Source organism: Salvelinus fontinalis, chromosome 14 (genome assembly GCF_029448725.1).
Source record: "Salvelinus fontinalis isolate EN_2023a chromosome 14, ASM2944872v1, whole genome shotgun sequence".
Classification (NCBI taxonomy): domain Eukaryota; kingdom Metazoa; phylum Chordata; class Actinopteri; order Salmoniformes; family Salmonidae; genus Salvelinus; species Salvelinus fontinalis.
The window spans coordinates 38,346,057-38,367,873 of record NC_074678.1 but is presented as its reverse complement, the minus strand read 5'-3'; the positions used below and the strand labels follow the sequence as shown (position 1 = coordinate 38,367,873).

The 21,817-nt window shown below is 46.0% G+C and overlaps 2 protein-coding genes and 2 non-coding genes across 11 annotated transcripts; 3 read left to right on the top strand and 1 right to left on the bottom strand.

Annotated features, from left to right (window-relative positions):
* Nucleotides 1-726: 726 nt before the first annotated feature.
* Nucleotides 727-10,776, top strand: LOC129810785 (aldo-keto reductase family 1 member A1-B-like). 2 transcript variants are annotated; one of them, XM_055861671.1, is made up of 9 exons: nt 727-882; nt 1,844-1,945; nt 2,068-2,187; nt 5,747-5,898; nt 6,191-6,386; nt 6,935-7,134; nt 9,273-9,345; nt 9,606-9,692; nt 9,991-10,776. In XM_055861671.1, the coding sequence occupies exons 2-9, from the start codon at nt 1,850-1,852 to the stop codon at nt 10,054-10,056; spliced, it is 990 nt and encodes a 329-aa protein (XP_055717646.1). In that variant the 5' UTR covers nt 727-882; nt 1,844-1,849; the 3' UTR covers nt 10,057-10,776. The 2 variants fall into 2 exon arrangements, with proteins under 2 accessions (XP_055717646.1, XP_055717647.1); XM_055861672.1 differs by lacking the exon at nt 727-882 and adding an exon at nt 1,660-1,756.
* Nucleotides 10,777-11,152: 376 nt separating this feature from the next.
* trnar-acg (transfer RNA arginine (anticodon ACG)) lies at nt 11,153-11,225 on the bottom strand. The gene has a single exon. It is a non-coding gene; the product is annotated as a tRNA-Arg (tRNA).
* A 197-nt stretch (nt 11,226-11,422) lies between these two features.
* On the top strand, nt 11,423-19,952 carry LOC129810783 (nuclear autoantigenic sperm protein-like). 7 transcript variants are annotated; one of them, XM_055861665.1, is made up of 15 exons: nt 11,424-11,625; nt 12,658-12,702; nt 12,843-12,956; nt 14,710-14,790; nt 14,914-15,023; nt 15,370-15,645; nt 15,939-15,979; nt 17,045-17,118; nt 17,231-17,304; nt 17,696-17,884; nt 18,246-18,412; nt 18,651-18,725; nt 18,873-18,947; nt 19,342-19,464; nt 19,787-19,952. In XM_055861665.1, exons 1-15 carry the CDS (start codon nt 11,588-11,590, stop codon nt 19,817-19,819), a joined length of 1,515 nt encoding a protein of 504 aa, XP_055717640.1. In that variant the 5' UTR covers nt 11,424-11,587; the 3' UTR covers nt 19,820-19,952. The 7 variants fall into 7 exon arrangements, 5 of the variants coding, with proteins under 5 accessions (XP_055717642.1, XP_055717640.1, XP_055717643.1 ...); XM_055861666.1 differs by lacking the exon at nt 11,424-11,625 and adding an exon at nt 11,666-12,548; XR_008752782.1 differs by lacking the exon at nt 19,342-19,464 and having other exon boundaries at nt 11,423-11,625; nt 18,651-18,720.
* Nucleotides 18,014-18,140, top strand: LOC129811176 (small nucleolar RNA SNORA16B/SNORA16A family). The gene has a single exon (XR_008752853.1). It is a non-coding gene; the product is annotated as a small nucleolar RNA SNORA16B/SNORA16A family (small nucleolar RNA).
* Nucleotides 19,953-21,817: the final 1,865 nt, after the last annotated feature.

The window sequence follows — 21,817 nt, the reverse complement described above, 5'->3', positions numbered from 1 at the left end:
AAATGCCTCCATCTTGGCACTCCCTCACCTTTGTAAAAAACATTTTGGAAGCTATAGAAAATGCATTTATTAATGTCTACATTTGTTTTTACCACATTTATTATATTACAGATACATTAATTCATACTTTTAAATTATATTATGTGAGCTAAACATACAAATAAAATAATGATGTTTTTAATATATATATATATTTTAACAAATTTGTTTAGAGATTACTATTGGTACTGTCCCTCATTCATATGGTGGACTGCTCCTACTTGGGAGTGCCAATATGGCCGCCCAGTGGCATCAAAGCCTTTTAATGGCCAATGCATAGCATCAGAAATCTGGAGTTTATATACATAAGTGATCACCACCCAGTTGACTACTTTTACTACTTTAAAATGGCAGAAGTATGGTGGAAGCCCTCAATGTCCATGTTAAAATGGGCTTTATAAACTGGTTGGTTCGAGCCCTGAATGCTGATTGGCTGAAAGCCATGGTATATCAGACTGCATACCACTGGTATGACAAAACCTTTGTTTTACTGTTCTAATTACATTGGTAACCAATTTATAATAGCAATAAGGCACCTCGGAGGTTTGTGGTATATGGCTAATATACCACAGCTAATGGCTGTATCCAGGCACACCATGTTGCGTGCATAAGAACAGCCCTTAGCAGTGGTATACTGGCCATATATCACACCCCTCTGGCGTTATTGCTTAAATATCCATTATAAGTAGTCTATATATCTCTATGGTGACAGCCCTCTTGAATCAAACCCTGGAAACGGAAATATCAGCAAAATGAAGTCGGATTTTGTTGAACAGCTACAATTGGACTATTTGTGGCCAGGGCTTTGAAGAGTGTTATTTAATATTTTGAAGATTGATACCAGTAAGTGGGATGTTTATGAATACAGCTACTAGACGTTTATTTCGACAGTGAGTGTATTTTGTTGGTTTCATTTAAATTAGGGTGCACTGACTGGGCGAATATGCAGCACATAACATCTGCTTGGATCAGATTCTAAATCGTATATGTTGCATAAGGCAGGTGAATTGACTATCAAAAAATGAAAGCATAACGTTAAATCGAGAATAATAATGTAGAGGAAATGATACGTAAGTGACACCGAGATCATCATAGCACTGAATTACATTTGTATCGCTTGCTTCTTTAAGCAGGCATGAAAGATTATTTATCGATGAAATGTCAATTTGTTGGAATATTGCCTTTGTGCATTATCTATCTGATATCTGGCATTGCACCTCTGACTGACAGACAGGAACATTTCTATCTTCGTCCACCCTACCTCGTTTATTACCAATAGATTGCAGACATACTTTGGTCTGACCGCAGCCGGTTTCTGCTCCAGATTGCGCATCGTGATTATTGATCAGATTCGATATTTCTACTGGCCATGGCAATAAAGCTATTGTTATTGTATGACATTTCACAATGACAGTTTGATTTAGCTGAAAATGGTATCAATACTATTAGCTGAGAAAGAGTACAGTAGAAGGGTCCAGGTGTGGTCAGGTCTCGTGCAGCTGTTGACACAGAGGCGCGACTTTCCACGCATGCTATGGTCAGGAAGGAAGTCATGTGATAGTCAGCAGCAGTTCATATGAGCCATGGACAGGAGGCTTAGTGGAGTGTGCTAGTAGGCAGGAGGCCCCAAAAGCTGAAAGTTTCAACATCTTTCTCGCCTGTTAGGCCCATAGACTTACAGGCAATACAAACCAGTGATCTGAAGGACACAAGAAGAGTAAGCCACTTCACAATGTTGAGATGCACAATGTGAACATCACAAAGGCTTTACCTGACTGACATCTTTATTCTGCTTTGTCTTCAGGTACACATGGCAGTGGCAGGTAAAAATGACTTTGCCGTTCTCAACACCGGGCGGAAGATGCCTCTCCTTGGGCTGGGAACATGGAAGAGTGAACCAGGCAAGGTAGGTGTTAATCTTTTTGATCAAATATTTATCCTAACTCATCTGCAGTGTAGTATTAATATTAGCTTGCTGTTTGGGTTTTTGTAAGCAGTGGTTGTCTTGTTGGGTTGGCTGTATTCCAGGTTAAACAGGCAGTAATCTGGGCCTTGCAGGCTGGCTACCGTCACTTCGACTGTGCTGCCATCTATGGCAACGAGTTGGAGATCGGAGAAGCTCTGCAGGAGACACTTGGCCCTGACAAAGTAAGTCAACACCAAGGTTGCGTCCCAGATTGCACCCTAGTCCCTAATTTAGTGTGCTACTTTCGACCAGAGCCCTAGAAACATGGTATCTAAGGCTGTAACGGCTGTCCTCCTCTTCTTCATCCGAAGAGGAGCAGGGATTGAACCAAGGCGCAGTGGAGTTTGAATACATAATGAATTTAATGACAAGACGGAAAAAACACGAACTTGACTATACACTAACAAAACAAATAAACGGTGTAGAACAGATCTGAACGACGGACTCACATAACACACGAGAACGCACGAACAGGGAAAAAGCCTACACATAAATGACACTTAACAAACAAACCGAAACCAGTCCCGTGTGGCGCAACGACATACACAAACACAGGAGACAATCACCCACAACGAACACTGTGACAACGCCTACCTAAATATGACTCTTAATTAGAGGAACGCCAAACACCTGCCTCTAATTAAGAGCCATACCAGGCAACCCAAAACCAACACAGAAACAGAAAACATAGAATGCCCACCCAACCTCACGTCCTGACCAACTAACACACATAACAACTAACATAAATAGGTCAGGAACGTGACATTACCCCCCCCACAAGGTGCGAACTCCGGACGCACCAGCACAAAGTCTAGGGGAGGGTCTGGGTGGGCATCTAACCACGGTGGTGGCTCAGGCTCCGGGCGAGGTTCCCACCCCACCATAATCCATCCTAGCTTCCTCCCTCTAAGAATGTCCACCCTCTTTTTACCCCCACAAAATCCTCTTAATAACATCACTAATAAGGACAGCACCGGGACAGAGAGATAAATCAAGACAGAGGGATAGATAAGAATATAGAGGTAGATCAAGATAGAGAGGGAGATCAGGATAGAGGGGCAACTCCGGACTGAAAGGCAGCTCCGGACAGAGAGACAGCTCTGGACTGATGGGCAGTTCTGGGTATCTAGCCGTTTCAGGCTGAAGGGCAGCTCATGGCTGACTGACGAATCTCGACGCTCATGGCTGGCTGACGGCTCTCGACGCTCATGTCTGGCTGACGGCTCTCGACGCTCATGGCTGGCTGACGGCTCTCGACGCTCATGGCAGGCTGACGGCTCTCGACGCTCATGGCAGGCTGACGGCTCTCGACGCTCATGGCAGGCTGACGGCTCTCGACGCTCATGGCAGGCTGACGGCTCTCGACGCTCATGGCAGGCTGACGGCTCTCGACGCTCATGGCGCTCTGACGGCTCTGGCTGCTCATGGCGCTCTGACGGCTCTGGCTGCTCATGGCGCTCTGACGGCTCTGGCTGCTCATGGCTCTCTGACGGCTCTGGCTGCTCATGGCTCTCTGACGGCTCTGGCAGATCCTGTCTGGTTGGCGGCTCTGGCAGATCCTGTCTGGTTGGCGGCTCTGGCAGATCCTGTCTGGTTGGCGGCTCTGGCAGATCCTGTCTGGTTGGCGGCTCTGGCAGATCCTGTCTGGTTGGCGGCTCTGGCAGATCCTGTCTGGCTGACGGCTCTAGCGGCTCCTGTCTGGCTGACGGCTCTAGCGGCTCCTGTCTGGCGGATGGCTCTGTAGGCTCATGGCAGACGGGCGGCTTTGCAGGCTCATGGCAGACGGGCGGCTTTGCAGGCTCCTGGCAGACGGATGGCTCAGACGGCGCTGTGAAGACGGATGGCTCAGATGGCGCTGGGGAGACGGATGGCTCAGATGGCGCTGGGGAGACGGATGGCTCAGATGGCGCTGGGGAGACGGATGGCTCAGATGGCGCTGGTGAGACGGATGGCTCTGGCCGGATACGGCGCACTGTAGACCTGGTGCGTGGTGCCGGAACTGGAGGCACCGTGCTAAGGATAAGCACCTTCCTACTAGTGCGGGGAGCAGGGACAGGGCACACTGTACTCTCAAAGCCTACTCTATCCCTGATGCGAGGTACCGGCACTGGTGACACCGGGCTGAGGACAAGCACATCAGGATTAGTAGGGGGAGAAGATACAGTTTGTACAGGGCTCTGGAGACGCACTGGTAGCTTAGTGCGTGGGGCCGGAACTGGAGGCACCGGGCTAGATACACGCACTACAGGGAGAGTGCGTGGAGGAGGAACAGGGCTCAGGATACGCACTGGTAGCCTAGTGCGTAGTGTAGACACTGTAGGTACTAGGCTGGGGCGGGGAGGTGGCGCCGGAAGTACCGGACCGTGGAGGCGTACTGGCACTCTTGAGCATTGAGCCTGCCCAACCTTACCTGGTTGAATACTCCCGGTTGCCCGACCAGTGCGGGGAGGTGGAATAACCCGCACCGGGCTATGTAGGCGAACCGGAGAAACCATGCGTAAGGCAGGTGCCATGTATGCCGGCCCGAGGAGACGCACTGGAGACCAGACGCGTTGAGCCGGCCTCATGACACCTGGCTCAATACCCAATCTAGCCCTCCCAGTGCGGGGAGGTGGAATAACCCGCACTGGGCTATGCACTCGTACAGGAGACACCGTGCGCTCTACTGCGTAACACGGCGCCTGCCCGTACTCCCGCTCTCCACGGTAAGCCTGGGAAGTGGGCGCAGGTCTCCTACCTGCCCTTGGCCCACTACCTCCTAGCCCCCCCCCAAGAAATTTTTGGGAATTACTTACGGGCTTTTTTGGCTTCCGTGCCAGACGCGTTCCCTCATAGCTCCGGTTCCTCTCTCCGGTAGCCTCTGCTCTCCTCAGTGCCTCCAGCTGTTCCCATGGGAGGCGATCCCTACCAGCCAGGATCTCCTCCCAAGTGTAGCAACCCTTTCCGTCCAATACATCGTCCCATGTCCATTGCTCCTTCTTCTCCTGTCCCTTTCTCCGTTGACTCCGCTGCTTGGCTCTGGTATGGTGGGTGATTCTGTAACGGCTGTCCTCCTCTTCTTCATCCGAAGAGGAGCAGGGATTGAACCAAGGCGCAGTGGAGTTTGAATACATAATGAATTTAATGACAAGACGGAAAAAACACGAACTTGACTATACACTAACAAAACAAATAAACGGTGTAGAACAGATCTGAACGACGGACTCACATAACACACGAGAACGCACGAACAGGGAAAAAGCCTACACATAAATGACACTTAACAAACAAACCGAAACCAGTCCCGTGTGGCGCAACGACATACACAAACACAGGAGACAATCACCCACAACGAACACTGTGACAACGCCTACCTAAATATGACTCTTAATTAGAGGAACGCCAAACACCTGCCTCTAATTAAGAGCCATACCAGGCAACCCAAAACCAACACAGAAACAGAAAACATAGAATGCCCACCCAACCTCACGTCCTGACCAACTAACACACATAACAACTAACATAAATAGGTCAGGAACGTGACAAAGGCTTAGTACTATAGACTCCATTGGCAGATACTGAGATGGACAGAGTCAGTCTGTTATTATTGTGCTTGCCATGTGAATGATTTAAATAAGTTACAAGCTTGCCAGGAGTCAAATCTCAAATCTGTAGTCAAGACGCATTACCCATTGCACTACTAGCCCAATGATGGGTCAAAAGGTTTGTGTGGTCTTCATTTACACCTGTCTCTGTTTACAGGCCTTGAGGCGAGAGGATGTGTTTATCACCTCCAAGCTGTGGAACACACAGCATCACCCGGAGGATGTGGAGCCCGCTCTGCTGAAGACACTGAAGGAGCTGAGTCTGGAGTACCTGGATCTATACCTCATCCACTGGCCCTACGCCTTCCAGTGAGTAGCCTCCATGGGATCTGGCCTACTCAACATTGCTTCTGTTATAAAGAGGCATAATAACGTGAACATGTTACAGCAAATAAATGTGTAGAATTGTCAGACAGAATTTCCTTATGATTTCAATCTGATTTGAGTGCACTTGCTATTAGAATTTTTTTGAATGATCTATTCACATTACAGTGGCTGTGTAGTTAAACTAACTCTATGGTCATCCTATTGAATGTTTAAACCATGTACATGGATCATCATGACTGTACAGTGTTAACATTTTGCCTGCTCTTCCCCACAGACAAGGTGACGCTCCTTTCCCCAAGTCGGAGGACGGCACCCTGCTGTACGACGACATCGACTACAAGCTGACTTGGGCTGCCATGGAGAAGCTGGTGGGAAAGGGCCTGGTCAGGGCTATCGGCCTGTCCAACTTCAACAGCAAACAGATAGACAACGTTCTCTCCGTAGCCAACATCAAACCGACTGTGCTTCAGGTAAGGAGATATGTGACTTGTGCTGACTGTGCGTACATTATTCCTTGCTACCTACCTAAAGATCAGTTGGGCAACGATTGAAAAAGCTTCTGAGCTAGCCATGAGTCTAACCTAGAATCTTCTAATCTGTAGCCAGATGTGTAATACATTGTGCCACTTGCCTACTGAAAGTGGTTGTATTTGTTTGTATGTTTGTCTCTTCATCACTGCCACAACCAGTATTCTCTCAGGCTACTATCTATCTTCCAATATCCTTTGCATATAACCCTCCACCTACTGCCTCTTTGTGTCCCTGTCAGAAATACAGCAAGTGTTTGTTGACTGTTAAATATTACGACATATGAGTGTTTGGTTTATGAGCTATTTTTCTAGGTAGGGAGTTCTTGATATGTGGCATGTGCTGTGTGTACATTTTTCCTCCCTACCTTACGATCAGTTGAATAAATATTGAAAAAGTTTACAAGCTAGCCAGGAGTCAAATCTTCGGCTACGTAGTCATCCATTGCACCACTAGCCCACTGCCCACTGTATGTTTCTCTGTTTTCCAGGTGGAAAGCCATCCGTATCTGGCTCAGGTGGAGTTGCTGGGACACTGCCGGGACAGAGGCCTGGTGATTACAGCGTACAGCCCACTGGGGTCACCGGATCGGGTATGGAAGCATCCTGATGAGCCCGTCCTCCTGGATGAAGCAGAAATCGACACCCTGGCCAAGAAGTACAACAAGTCCCCAGCACAAATCATCCTTAGGTGAGTAATGTTCTATAATGTTCTAACCTAGAACTCTTTACTCAATGATAACCCAGCATCCCCATGTCAAAAACAAATGCCAGGAATAAAGACACCTTAAATACACTGATTAAGTACAGAATATAAGCTGATATTCTGCCATGAGCCTATCAGCGGGTTCCACAACTGAGAAGTGATGAACACATCCTCTCGCGTCAGGGCCTGTACAGTGAGACGGGTGTAAAATAAACACACAAACAAGAACACACACCTTGCCTTTAGCCAATAAGCGCGTTAGTTACGCAATGGATAACGCGTCTAACTACAGATCAGAAGATTCTAGGTTCTACTCCAGGTTAGCTCGTAACTCTTTTCAATAATTTCCCAATTCCTCTTTAGGTAGGCAGGATAAATGTACCAGTATACACAGCACATACCAAATACACTGCTCAAAAAAATAAAGGGAACACTTAAACAACACAATGTAACTCCAAGTCAATCACACTTCTGTGAAATCAAACTGTCCACTTAGGAAGCAACACTGATTGACAATAAATTTCACATGCTGTTGTGCAAATGGAATAGACAACAGGTGGAAATTATAGGCAATTAGCAAGACACCCCCAATAAAGGAGTGGTTCTGCAGGTGGTGACCACAGACCACTTCTCAGTTCCTATGCTTCCTGGCTGATGTTTTGGTCACTTTTGAATGCTGGCGGTGCTTTCACTCTAGTGGTAGCATGAGACGGAGTCTACAACCCACACAAGTGGCTCAGGTAGTGCAGCTCATCCAGGATGGCACATCAATGCGAGCTGTGGCAAGAAGGTTTGCTGTGTCTGTCAGCGTAGTGTCCAGAGCATGGAGGCGCTACCAGGAGACAGGCCAGTACATCAGGAGACGTGGAGGAGGCCGTAGGAGGGCAACAACCCAGCAGCAGGACCGCTACCTCCGCCTTTGTGCAAGGAGTAGCAGGAGGAGCACTGCCAGAGCCCTGCAAAATGACCTCCATCAGGCCACAAATGTGCAAGTGTCTGCTCAAACGGTCAGAAACAGACTCCATGAGGGTGGTATGAGGGCCCGACGTCCACAGGTGGGGGTTGTGCTTACAGCCCAACACCGTGCAGGACGTTTGGCATTTGCCAGAGAACACCAAGATTGGCAAATTCGCCACTGGCGCCCTGTGCTCTTCACAGATGAAAGCAGGTTCACACTGAGCACGTGACAGACGTGACAGAGTCTGGAGATGCCGCGGAGAACGTTCTGCTGCCTGCAACATCCTCCAGCATGACCGGTTTGGCGGTGGGTCAGTCATGGTGTAGGGTGGCATTTCTTTGGGAGGCCGCACAGCCCTCCATGTGCTCGCCAGAGGTAGCCTGACTGCCATTAGGTACCGAGATGAGATCCTCAGACCCCTTGAAAGACCATATGCTGGTGCGGTTGGCCCTGGGTTCCTCCTAATGCAAGACAATGCTAGACCTCATGTGGCTGGAGTGTGTCAGCAGTTCCTGCAAGAGGAAGGCATTGATGCTATGGACTGGCCCGCCCGTTCCCCAGACCTGAATTCAATTGAGCACATCTGGCACATCATGTCTCGCTCCATCCACCAACGCCACGTTGCACCACAGACTGTCCAGGAGTTGGCAGATGCTTTAGTCCAGGTCTGGGAGGAGATCCCTCAGGAGACCATCCGCCACCTCATCAGAAGCATGCCCAGGCGTTGTCGGGAGGTCATACAGGCACGTGGAGGCCACACACTACTGAGCCTCATTTTGACTTGTTTTAAGGACATTACATCAAAGTTGGATCAGCCTGTAGTGTGGTTTTCCACTTTAAATTTGAGTGTGACTCCAAATCCAGACCTCCATGGGTTGATACATTTGATTTCCATTGATCATTTTTGTGTGATTGTGTTGTCAGCACATTCAACTATGTAAAGAAAAAAGTATTTAATAAGAATATTTCATTCATTCAGATCTAGGATGTGTTATTTTAGTGTTCCCTTTATTTTTTTGAGCAGTGTATATTAAGACCTCCCCACCTAGCGCAATAATTCATTAAATAAATGACTAAAACAAACAGTCATATGGTCAGATCCTGATCTTCATGTAGACAATTTTTCTCTCCATATTAAACCATGTACATCTTGTCGCTTTGCTAGATGGCAGACACAGCGAGGAGTAGTGACGATCCCTAAAAGTGTGACAGAGTCTCGGATCAAAGAGAATATTCAGGTGGGTATTTTGTATTTTTTTGTTATCTAAGCCTATTTCTTCACAAGTATTGTGGTTTTGTATTATTCTATTGTATGATGACAATCTATAATTGTAAATTGGTGCACAATTCAGTCTACTACTGCGAGAAACCAAAACTCTACTACTACTATTCCTACCCATCTCTTAAAACTGTTTGCAGAAGTCCCATCATGTAGTCATGTAATAATGATTTATTTGACTACTGAGTGTACGCTTAATCTAAATGTGTGCATCCTCAGGTATTTGACTTTACCCTTGAAGCGGAAGAGATGAAGTGTATAACAGCATTGAACAGAGGCTGGCGCTACATTGTACCAACCATCACAGTGAGTGGATTTAGCGCTCTTCTAGTGGTATATATGTGTACAACAGAAGTGAGACCAGAGAGTATTGTTATTGAATCTCTATGATGGCCAGCTAACAATAGTTAAATGTGGTATAGTGAGCTGATACTATATCTGTGGTATGTAATCAGCTGGTAGAAGAAAGTAAACAAAATGCTGTGTCTCTATTGACATTTCACCATAAAGTTTTCAGTGGGTTAGTGGCGCAATGGACTGCGGATAAGGAAATTCTAGGTTTGACTCCTGGCTAGCTTGTAACTTTTTTCAATTGTTGTTGCAGGTTGATGGGAAGCCCGTTCCCAGGGATGCAGGACATCCACACTACCCCTTCAGTGACCCCTACTGAGCAATTCCCCACTCTACTGCCCTATTTTGTGCCTTGGGAACTCACTCCCCTTCCTGAACCCCCTCCAAGGCTATGTCCCAATTCCATTAAATATCTTCCTCCTTCCTGACCACTGATTTGATAAGGGAAAAGGGGGCCATTTAAGGCAGTGCTGCCCAACACTCTTCCCTTCCTGGAGATCTACAGTCATGTGGGGTTTCAGTCCAACCCTAATTTAACACACCTGATGCTACTAATTACTTGCTCAACAAGACCTTAACTAGCTGAATCAGAACCGCTAAATTAGGGTTGGACTGAAAACCTACAGGACAGTAGATCTCCAGGAAGAGGGTTGGGCTTAAGGGGAAAGAGGGTTGTGGAAAATCCATCTCCTTTCAGATCATTGGTCATGGTGGTGTGTGGTGACAAGAAAAGGGGTGTTTTTGAGAGTATTGGGACATAGCATGTTCTTCATAATATATATTTTTTTGTTACTGCCCTTTTCAGTGATTTGTTGTTTGCTTTTGTGACGAGGGGTAATTGCAATGCTTGTTTACCAGGAGGGAAAACTATGAATGGAGAGTTAACATGCAGAAACAGTCTAACAACACCTCTGTCTGACCTGCTTTTGGACTCGGGATGCACAAAAGCACTGAAGTGACATGTTTATGGATATGCAGTGTTATGTTTTAAACTGACTTGCCTAGTTAAATAAAATAAAAATATGTTTTGTATTTTAAATGTATTGAACCCATCTATCACCTTGCTGCCCAGTGCTCACAACCGACAGTGCTTTACAACCGACTCAACATAGGGAGATGTTTCCTATTTGCAAGTCCATGAGTAGCTTGAGCTTCTTATAAAAATAAGGTATATTTGGAGAATAGTACACAGCTGCAGCAGGCATTCCGATGTCCCAGTCATGAAGACATCCCTGCACCTCGTGGATGAAAGCAGGATTCTGACTTGACTTTTAGAATAATTCAATGTTAGCTTATGCTTATTTTATTGTGCTAGGTCTTGCTATATATATGGTATGTGCTGTCTGTACGTTTACCAGTCAATTATTATTTCTAACTATCCAAAGTCAAAGAGCATGTGGGACGTGAAAAAGATACGAGCTAGCCAGGAGTCGAACCTAGAATCTTCTGATCCGTAGTCAGACGCGTTATCCATTGCGCCACTAGCCCGCTGTAGAACGCATAATTTAATAACCGTATATATTCTGCATATAAAATGTATTGACATTTGGTATTTACTAGTAACAAGGTTGGCTACATGCAATGGATTGATGATTAGTTGAATGGCCTTCCTTTCAGATGATCGATCAAGCAATGATTATAAGAATGTTACATTGTATCATGGTAGTTCCCCTTTAAATGTAATCTCCCGCGTTCAGTGAAATTCAAGTTGAAAGTTCAGCGGAAGCATTACACCGTGTCAGTATTTAAAAGCGCCAACAAAGTGAAAGAATGAACAGGCGCTAAACCAGATATATTCCTGGACAAATCTGTGTTAATTTACACGAAATAGTCTCAGTCGCTTCACTAACATGCCTGAGGAAACAACAGCTGCTTCAAACTCTGCAAGGTGAGCCCATTTGTGTGTGCCTTCGCCCATCCATCTCTGCTTTGTTATCTAGCCTTTGTTCTGTTTGCTTGCCTACTAGCTACAGCAGCGTCTTTAAGCTATGGTGTACTACCGATAATTAGCTAAACTTGTAGTTAGTCAACGTTAATTAACAAGTAACTATGGATAAATTGATCCCATGCACCATAGCAAGACGTTCCGCTCCACGGCCAGTGGCGGCCAACTAGCTAACGTTGCTAAGTAACGTTACACTTAACCTAAAGGATGGCGCTAGCCGTAGATGAACCGTTAGCATAGTCTTACGGCTAGCTAGTTTGTATGGATACGAATTGAATTACATTAGCATGGTAGCTACCGTTAACTCGAATTTGACAATGTTTTGTTGCACTTCTAGATAACGTTCATTTTCTTGGCCAACGTCAGCTCTAGTTAACTACCTACTTTAGCCAGCTAACGTTCGTTAGCCCGAACTGGTTAGATAATTGTCTCTTTGCTTGCTAACGTTAGTTGCATAAAAGTAGGTAGTTAGCAAAGCAAGAAGTAATTTCACCTACCAATACTCAAGAAATGCACGTGCTAGCTGCGGTGACATGTGGTAGCTAACTACGAACATTTAAAAAAAGCTTTCCTACACGTAAGCTATGAAGGCCACTTAGCTATTCAGGTGTTTCAACGTTAACGTTGTTTTAGTGAAGTCGGTGTCAACTTGCAAAAAAAAAAGAAGTTGTTTCTTATTCCAACACTCGTTACCTGGATGGCTGCACTCCCGAGAAACACTTGCGTTCGAAGCAGGTTTTAGAGGATCCGATAGAAAAATTGTCATTCCCATGCTGAGATTACGTGTGAGGGCGCGTTAAGTCTATTGACAGACGAACGAGGTTGTTGCTCCAAGGGTACCTTATTAAGCCCTTGCATCGGAAAAGGTTTAACCCAGGCATCTCAGCAAAACTATTTGGTTTTCACAATGGACTTTTGTTTAAGTTTAGACAATGTTAGTCTCTAATTGACTGCATTAATGTCACATTGTTTCAGCATGGAAGTAAAGTCGTGCTCTTCAAGTGCTGTTGCAGCAGACAGGTGAGAAACTGCACTTCCTGAAATTATACTGATTTTATGAAGTTTGACTTGTTCTTGAGTTCACTCCACAGGGACTTTAAATGCAATAGGTTTAATTGAAGTACAAAAATATTATTTTGGTTGTCCGACGTGTACCACAGCTCAGTCGACGTGATGGCTGAGGCAAAGAAATTGATTGGTGCTGGGAACAGGCATCTGGTGATGGGTGACGTAGTTTCTGCAGTCAACGTGTTCCAGGAGGCTTGTGGCATGTTGTGAGTACTGAGACCAATGACTTGGATTAACTGTGAATTTGAAATGTTATGAGGCTCATTTATTGTGGATTTGATGTTGGTAATGGAATTTTCTCTTGACCTGATTTCATTGCTGGACAACTCATCCTAAAGGTAATTCTGCTGTTCCAGCTTTTGATGCATAAACTCAACAACAAATGTCCTCACTGTCAACTTTATTTTATGCAAACTTAATGTGTAAATATTTGTATGAACATAACCAGATTCAACAACTGAGCATGTTCCACAGAAATGGAATGTGTCCCTGAACAAAAGGGTGGGTCAAAAGTAAGTCAGTATCTGGTGTGACCACCAGCTGCATTAAGTACTGCTGTGCGTCTCCTCATGGACTGCACCAGATTTGCCTGTTTTTGCTGTGAGATGTTACCCCACACTTCCACCAAGGCACCTGCAAGTTCCCAGACATTTCTGGGGGGGATGGCCCTAGCCCTCACCCTCTGATCCAACAGGTCCCAGATGTGCTCAATGGGATTGAGATCTGGGCTCTTCGCTGACATTCCTGTCTTGCAGAAAATCACACAGAGAACGAGCAGTGTGGCATTGTCATGTCAGGATGAGCCTGCAGGAAGGGTACCACATAAGGGAGGAGGATGTCTTCCCTGTAACGCACAGCATTGAGATTGCCTGCAATGACGACAAGCTCAGTCCAATGATGCTGTGACACACCGCCTCAGACCATGACGGACCCTCCACCTCCAAATCGATCCCACTCCAGAGTTCAGGCCTCGGTGTAACGCTCATTCATTCAACGCTAATCTGACCATCACCCCTGGTGAGACAAACCCATGGCTCGTCAGTGAAGAGGACTTTTTGCCAGTCCTGTCTGGTCCGGCGACAGTGGGTTTGTGACCATAGGTGACATTGTTTCTGGTGAGGACCTGTCTTACAACAGGCCTACAAGCCCAGCCTATTGTGGACAGTCTGAGCACTGATGGAGGGATTGTGCGTTCCTGGTTCCTAACTCGGGCAGTTGTTGCCATCCTGTCCCACAGGTGATGTTCGGATGTACTGATCCTGTGCAGGTGTTACACGTGGTCTGCCACTGCGAGGACGATCAGCTGTCCGTCCTGTCTCCCTGTAGCGCTGTCTTATGTGTCTCTCAGTACGGCCATGGCAATTTATTGCCCTGGCCTCATCTACATGCTGCCTTGCAGCACGTTCACACAGGGACCCTGGGCATCTTTCTTTTGGTTATTTTCAAGGTCAGTAGAAAGGCCTCTGTCCTAAGTTTTCATAACTGACCTTAATTGCCTACCGTCTGTAAGCTGTTAGTGGCTTAACGACCGTTCCATAATTAATGAACATGCACCTGTGGTTCATTGAACAAGCATGGGAAACAGTGTTCAAACCCTTTACAATGAAGATCTGAAGTTATTTGAATTTTTCTGAGTTCTTTGAAAGACCGGGTCCTGAAAAAGGGACGTTTCCTTTTTGCTGAGTTTATATTCAGTCTGAATCTGCCTTCCTAGAAGTTGTTTGTCAAAATGAGGGGTGTTGTATGAAACTAAATCACAAATGATTGGATTGTCTCTTACCAGCGTATCAAACTTGATCAGGTCATGTATGCTGGCCCAACCATTTGTTGGCATAACAAAATATGCTGGGGAGGGAGGCAAATCCAGACTAATGGTGAAGATGTTTGGCTGGTGTGAATTGGCTGTTTAGCCAATGAGCTGACCTCAGCCAGTAAAAGCTGTATTCCCTTCTCCCTCAGGGCTGAGCGGTATGGGGACACTGCAGATGAATGTGGAGAGGCCTTTTTCCTGTGTGGGAAGTCTTTGCTGGAGCTTGCCAGGTAAGTGGAAGTAGGATACTGCATGTGCTGTACATGTGTTCAGTTTGCAGTTAAACAGCTGTTGCCAGCACCTTGTTCTGAGTTATGTATATTCAAATTAAATGGCTGCTTGTGGTGGTGCAGGATGGAGAACACTGTCCTGGGTGACGCTCTGGAGGGAGTCCCTGAGGAGTCATCTGAAGAGGGGGAGAAGCAGGAGAACTCCAAGTTTGAGAGCGCTGACAACTTGGCTGGTGAGCAGTAGCTTCTCAACATGACCACCATTTTGTTCATGGCTGCTTGTTACATTTCTCTGGTACAATTGACTTGTACAGTGCCAAACTTGCTTGTTTTGTTGGTAGGTTAAGTGTCATTATGATGTGAAATTATAGGCCCCCTGTCACTGGGCAAGGTGGTGCCCTCTAATGGCCGTCTTATATCTGAGAGGGAATGGGCCACATTCATCAGTCGGCTCATTTCACTGAGGGGGTGGGGGGCCTGTTCATGCTCTGGGCACAGAGGGAGATTTCTTTTTTACAAACGCGCTCATTAATAGCGTAGTAGTGAACAATGTAATAAGGTTTCATGCATCTGGTTCAGAGGAAACCAGGGACGAGCTTCGAATGCAGGTCTATGACGCAATGGCCGAGAAGGAAACCACTCATGTGGAAGATGGGGCAAATGAGCCAAAGGGGAAGATGGAAACAACGGCAGAGGAAGAGGGTGCTGCCAAGTCTCCTGTCAAGAACGGGAATGAGCATTTCAAACCTCCTGTGAATGGGTTGGAGAAGACTCCTGAAGGGAAAGCGGAAGATGTGAAGACTGAAGAGCAGAATGGAAATGGCAAAGAAGTTGAGGAAAAGATGGAGGGTGAAGGTAGACTTGGTGTAGGACTCTGTTTGGGTGCACCACGTGGATTGGGATGGAAGGACGTTAGATGTGGATTTTGCACAATTGCTGTTTAATCTACAGTAGGGCTGTAAAGGGATTGTAAATGAACTATTCTCTTGCAAATTGAAGTTTTACACTGCACCGTTGAACTACTGCTGTCACATTACTACTAAAGACAAGCTTTTCCTCAGTCTCTGGTTATGTACAGTTAGTCATTGGTTTTCCTGACATGTACAACTGCATCTTAGGCTTACTGTTCTCTTGGCCTCCACCCTTAGATGATGATGATGATGAAGGGGAAGGCACTGCTGAAGACGAGGTAAGATATCCCTTTGTCACAATTCATTTTTGAAGACTCACTACATGACCTAAAGTATGTGGACACCTTTTTATTCAAATCATGGGTATTAATATGGAGTTGGTCCCCCCCCTTGCTGCTATAACAGCCTCTACTCTTCTGGGAAGGCTTGCCACTAGATGTTGGAACATTTCTGTGTGGACTGGCTTCTAGTCAGCCACGAGCGTTAGTGAGGTTGGGCATTTAGGCCTGGCTGCAGTCGGTGTGCCAATTCGACTGGGTTGAGGTCAGGGCTCTGTGCAGGTCAACCAAGTTCTTCCACACCGATCCCTACAATTTATTTTATGGACCTCGCTTTGTGCATGGGGTGTTGTCATGCTGAAACAAAGGGCCTTCCCCAAAATGTTGCAATAAATACGAAGCACAAAATCATCTTGAATGTCAGTGTATGCTGTTACTAAGGGGCCTAGCTCGGACCATAAACGGCTTCAGACCATTCTTCCTCCCCCACTTAACTTTACAGTTGGCACTATGCATTTGAGCAGGTAGTGTTCTCCTGGCATCAGCTAAACTCAGCCTTGTCCATTGGACTGCCAGATGGTGACGTGTGATTCATCACTAGAGAACAAGTTTCCACTGCTCCATCCAATGGCGGCAAGATTACACTACTCCACCATGCAATGTCAAGCGTCTGCTGATCTTAGGCTTGTGTACGGCTGCTCGACCATGGAAACCCATTTCCTGAAGCTCCTGACGAACAGTTATTGTGCGGACTTTGTTTCCAGAGGTAGTTTGGAACTCGGTGTGCGTTACGACGGCCGATTTCTACTCTTCAGCAATTGGCAGTCCCTTTCTGAGTTTGTTGCTTAACACTTCACAGCTCAGCCTTTCTTGCTCCTATACTTTTCCACTTAACAGCACTTACAGTTGACTAGGGCAGTTCTAGCAGGGCAGAAATTTGGCTTGTTGGAAAGGTGGCTAAAATGGCAGAATCTACTAAATTGAAGGGGTTGTCCACATACTTTTGTGTGTGTATATAGTGTTTCTGTAACGTCTAACCTTGTTTGACTCTTCCATCTCTTGTAGGAGAGTGAAGCGGAAGTAGGTAACCTGCAACTGGCCTGGGAGATGCTGGAGGTTGCCAAGGTCATCTATAAAAGGTAAACTCAGCCTCCGAGTGCTCCCTGTAAAAGGCTGTCACAAACTTCCTAGTGTACATGATTTCCATGGATTAACATTCACCTGCTTCCCCTTACCACCTCATCCAAACAGGAAGGAGAATGAGGCGGACCAATTGATGGCAGCTCAGGCCTATCTGAAGCTGGGAGAAGTTGGTGCTGAATCTGGTATGTTCTTTATGTGCTGGTCCTTGTAGGGTTTTAAAATGTTTTGCTACAGCATGCCCTACTGAACACAGCCATGTAGTTATGTTGACTTTAGACTCCATTTCAGGTCAGCTTGCCCTTCCCTCTACATGTTTCCTGGTCCCTGAGTACCCCCCCCCCCCAACAGTACATGTTTTTGTTGTAGTCCTGGATTAACACCTCATTGAGAGCTTGGCGATTAGTTGACTCAGGTGTGCTTGTCCAGGTTACAGTAAATGTATACTGTTGTGGTTACTGGAGGAGCAGGGTGAGGAAACCCTGCTCTACCTCATGTCTTAAATCCTTGCACCACACGACAGATGTGTTTTTAGTTGTAATCACTTCATACTCAGCTTGGCACTGCCTCTCCCAGGTAACTACCCTGCAGCGGTGGAGGACTTCCAGGATTGCCTGGCCCTGCAGCTGAAGCACCTGCCCCCCCACAGCCGCCTGCTGGCTGAGACTCACTACCAGCTGGGAATGACTTACTGCTACACAGGCCAGTACAGCCATGCCATCCAGCACTACAGCAGCTCTGTCAAGGTCATTGAGGGCCGCCTGGGTAAGATGGATATATATGACGTGCTTTTTAGCAGACTTATCTATGCATTTTAGTGTTTCAACCCACAGCCTAGGTGTTGCTAGTCCAATGTTACCAATTTGGGGGGGGGGGGGGGGTTCTTATAAACTCATCGGCCCTTATCGAATCCGATTCGGCCTACTATCCCAGCTGAGTTGGTTAATGAGCCAAAAGCATATTTTACTGAATGTTGTGGGTTTCTGATATCTTATCAGCAACAATTTGGTTGAAGACATTAACTTTTTGTACTTGATTCAAAGCTACCTGCGCAGTCATGATACAGCACTAGCTATGACATGTCGATCTCTGGCCTGTCACTTGCATACCTTGTTTCTGTGTCTAGCCATGCTCCAGGAGGTGCTTGACAAGGGTGAGAATGGTGCTGAGGAGGGGAAGACTGAGCTGGAGGAGCTGAAGCTGCTGCTGCCTGACATTGCTGAGAAGGTGGAGGACGCCAAGGAGAGTCAGAGGACGGCGGGATCGGCCTCCGTGGCCATACAACAGACCCTGGTGAGACTACCAGTGGGATACTGGCTAGGATCAGTGTTGGTTGTCAAATGGGAAGGGACTTGTCCAATAAATGCTCCTGTTTAATCTAAAATGTGTCCTAATGACTATTACTTGGTATAGCAGTTCTAGTAAATATTTATTGATCAAGGAAGAAGTCCAGTCCACTTGACTTCTAATGAGAAAGTTGAGGATCCAGCTAGTTTCTCCAATTGATCTGTGGGTTTATGCTCTCTTCCAGGCTGGGGCCTCTACTTCATCAGCATTCTCAGCTTCAGCAGAAACAAGTGGACCATCAGCATTCGAAGCCAGTCAGGTCATTTTGTCTGTTTTTGAAGTCCATCTTAAATGTTTCTTGCACCTGGAATGAAACCTTGTCCCTACTGAAACAAATTACCTATATGTCAGTTACTTTAGTAAGCAGGCTGATGTTCATTACCAATTCCCTTGTCCTGTGTTTCAGATCGCTGTCACGTCAGCAGCTGATGGTGCGTCCTCCAACTCTGCATTAGACATTTCCCACCTGGTCAGGAAAAAGGTTAGGCACTCCTGCCTGACCTCTAACTCTGCTACTTACTACTAGTCTCAGCCTGGGGTGGCAGTGACGTTTAGATGATGCTGATCATGTCCTGGTCTATAGGTTACTGTGCTCTGCCTGTGACTAGTAGATTCCAAGTCCAATCAATTCATGCCCCCTTTACTAGTATGTTCATGTTGCATGAATTTCTTGCTTTCTTAGTTCTGAGGGTGACCACCGCCCCAATGGGGGTTTCTTTGCTTTCATGCCACTCTCCTTTTGAGCGTTATTCCTGTCTAGGTTTTTTGGTTGTGGTGCAGTGGCTTTGTGATCGTGTGGCAACGTTAGAGCAGGTTACAGTAGAGGTGAGGGAGGTAATGTTGAGAAGCTGACTTTGGTTTGTGTTCCTGTACAGAGGAAAATGGAGAGCCCCATAAAGGACACAGATGCTAAAAAGAACAAGCAGGAAACTACAGTTAATGGCAGCGGAGACTCCGGCTCTGCCAGCAACGAAGTCCAGGAGAAAGGGGCACAGGAGGCGAGTTGATAGGGTTATAACTCATTCTCAGTGGAGTTGGGTGCAGCGCCGGAAGTTGGTATTGGTGGTATCTTGAGGAAGGGGACCCCACCCTAGGCAGTTTTTTTTTTTTGTCCCCCCCCACCCCCATTTGAACAGACCGGAGTGCTATGACATGTGACCAAGACTAGTATAGGTTTCATAAATTCTCCAACTGATTAATCTCCACAGTATTAATGGACCCCTGACAGGGATGGTAGGTTATTCTGGATTAAAGTGGTGTTCAGGCATTTAACTTTCTGATCGACTAATGCTGTTGATTATTTTTCTTCCTTTCCCATAGCCTGCCAAGCCGTCCTCTGACTCTCCTGCGTGATTTGACTTCCTGATCAGCCAGCAGAGCATGCCTGTCCCCTAACACTTGTTTCTGTAAATATGAACGTTCTCTCACTTGCTGACATTTTTTTGTATACTTGTAGTAATAAAAGTTCAATATTTGCATATCTGAATTGCTTGTCTTCAGAATTAATTCTACTTTTGGTGACAGTATAAATAATTTTTCATTTTTTAGGTACCCATTGGTTAGTAATTTGTCTGGGTAGGTGTCGGCATGTTTTCCCAAGGTCTGATGCACAACCTACAGGGAGGTCATTTGACCCTTTAAAAAAATAAATAATTAGATTGCTGTACACGATACTCGTCTGTATTGAGGGTGGGGTGGTGGCGTGTGAGCTGGCTGAGCTGTCACTGCTCTGGCTTGGGGCTATAATAGTCAAAGGTTAACTAGGATCTGTGTCCAAGTAGGATCAGGGTTAACCAATTATTCTTAACATAGGATATATTAAATGTCTATGGTGTCACAAGAACACATTTAGGCAGTATCCAACAGTCTAATAAAGCAATCCAGCCCGAAAACATCTGTGTTCAGACCCCTTGACTTTATCCTCATTTTGTTACTTTACAACCTTGATTTCATTTAAGAGCAATCTACACACAATACCCTATGAGAAAGTGACCGTTTGTAGACATTTTTGCAAATGTATTCAGATCCTTTGCTTTGAGACTTGACAGTGCATCCTCTTTCCATTGAAGATCATTGTTTTGGAAAGGCACACCTCCGGTCCCACAGTTGACAGTGCATGCTAGACGAAAAACCAAGCTGAGGTCGACGGAATTGTCCGTAGAACTCCAACAGGATTGTCAAGGCACAGATCTGAGGAAGGGTACCAATACATTTCTGCAGACTTGAAGGCCCCCATTCTTACATGGTGGTTTGGAACTACCACGACTCTTGTGCAGTTATTAAGTGGAAACGTCGAAGAGCATTGGCTCAGCCACAAAGTCATAGGCCGCACAAGCTCACAGAATGGGACTGCTGAGTGCTGAAATCATCTGTCCTCAGTTGCAACACTCACAAGTTCCAAACTGCCTATGGAAGTAACATCAGCACAAGGACTGTTCATCGGGAGCTTCATGAAATGTGTTTCCATGGCCGAGAAGCTGCACACAAGCCTAAAATCACCATGTGCAATGCCAAGCGTCAGTTGGTGGTGTTAAGCTCACCACCATTGGACTCTGGAGCAGTGGAAACATGTTCTCTGGAATTATGAATCACGCATCACCATCTGGCAGTTCGACGGATTAATCTGGGTTTGGCGGATACCAGAAAAACGCTATCTGCCCGACTGCATAGTGCCAACTAAGGTTTGGAGGAGGCATTTTTTTATTATTTCCCCCTAATCAGGGATTGATTTAGACCTGGGACACCAGGTGTGTGCAATTAATTATCAGGTGGAACAAAAAACCAGCAGGCTCCGGACCTTGCAGTGTAAGAGGTGAGTACCTCTGTTCTAGACAATTCTGTGCTTCTAACTTTGTGGCAACAGTGTGGGGAAGGCCCTTTCCTGTTTCAGCATGACAATGCCCTCGTGTACAAAGCAAGGTCCATACAGAAATGGTTTGTCAAGATCGGTGTGGAAGAACTTGACTGGCATGCACAGAGCCCTGACCTCAAACCCATCGAACACTTTTGAGATGAATTGGAACGCTGACTGCAAGCCAGGCCTAATTGCATGACCTCACTAATGCGCTTGTGGCTGAATGGATGCATGTCCCCGCATCAATGTTCCAACATCTAGAGGGAAAGCCTTCCCAGAAGAGTGGAGGCTGTTATAGCAACAAAGGAGGGACCAATTCAATATTAATGCCCATGATTTTGGAATGAGATGTTCTGAAACCAGGTGTCCACATACTTTTGTATATAGTGCATTTTCTCATCAATCTACACACAATACCCCATAATCACAAAGCAAGAACTGTTTTTTTAGACTTTTTTACTAATTTATTTAAATGATATCACATTTACATAAGTATT

What these genes read in the sequence shown, in the direction of transcription:
- LOC129810785 (XM_055861671.1), top strand. Translation starts at nt 1,850, where the DNA reads ATGGCAGTGGCAGGTAAAAATGACTTTGCCGTTCTCAACACCGGGCGG. An exon ending in AGACACTTGGCCCTGACAAA is followed by an intron (nt 2,188 to 5,746) that starts GTAAGTCAACAC and finishes CTCTGTTTACAG; the next exon opens with GCCTTGAGGCGAGAGGATGT. An exon ending in TCAAACCGACTGTGCTTCAG is followed by an intron (nt 6,387 to 6,934) that starts GTAAGGAGATAT and finishes TCTGTTTTCCAG; the next exon opens with GTGGAAAGCCATCCGTATCT.
- LOC129810783 (XM_055861665.1), top strand. Translation starts at nt 11,588, where the DNA reads ATGCCTGAGGAAACAACAGCTGCTTCAAACTCTGCAAG. An exon ending in CAGGAGGCTTGTGGCATGTT is followed by an intron (nt 12,957 to 14,709) that starts GTGAGTACTGAG and finishes CTTCTCCCTCAG; the next exon opens with GGCTGAGCGGTATGGGGACA. An exon ending in TGGCCATACAACAGACCCTG is followed by an intron (nt 18,413 to 18,650) that starts GTGAGACTACCA and finishes GCTCTCTTCCAG; the next exon opens with GCTGGGGCCTCTACTTCATC.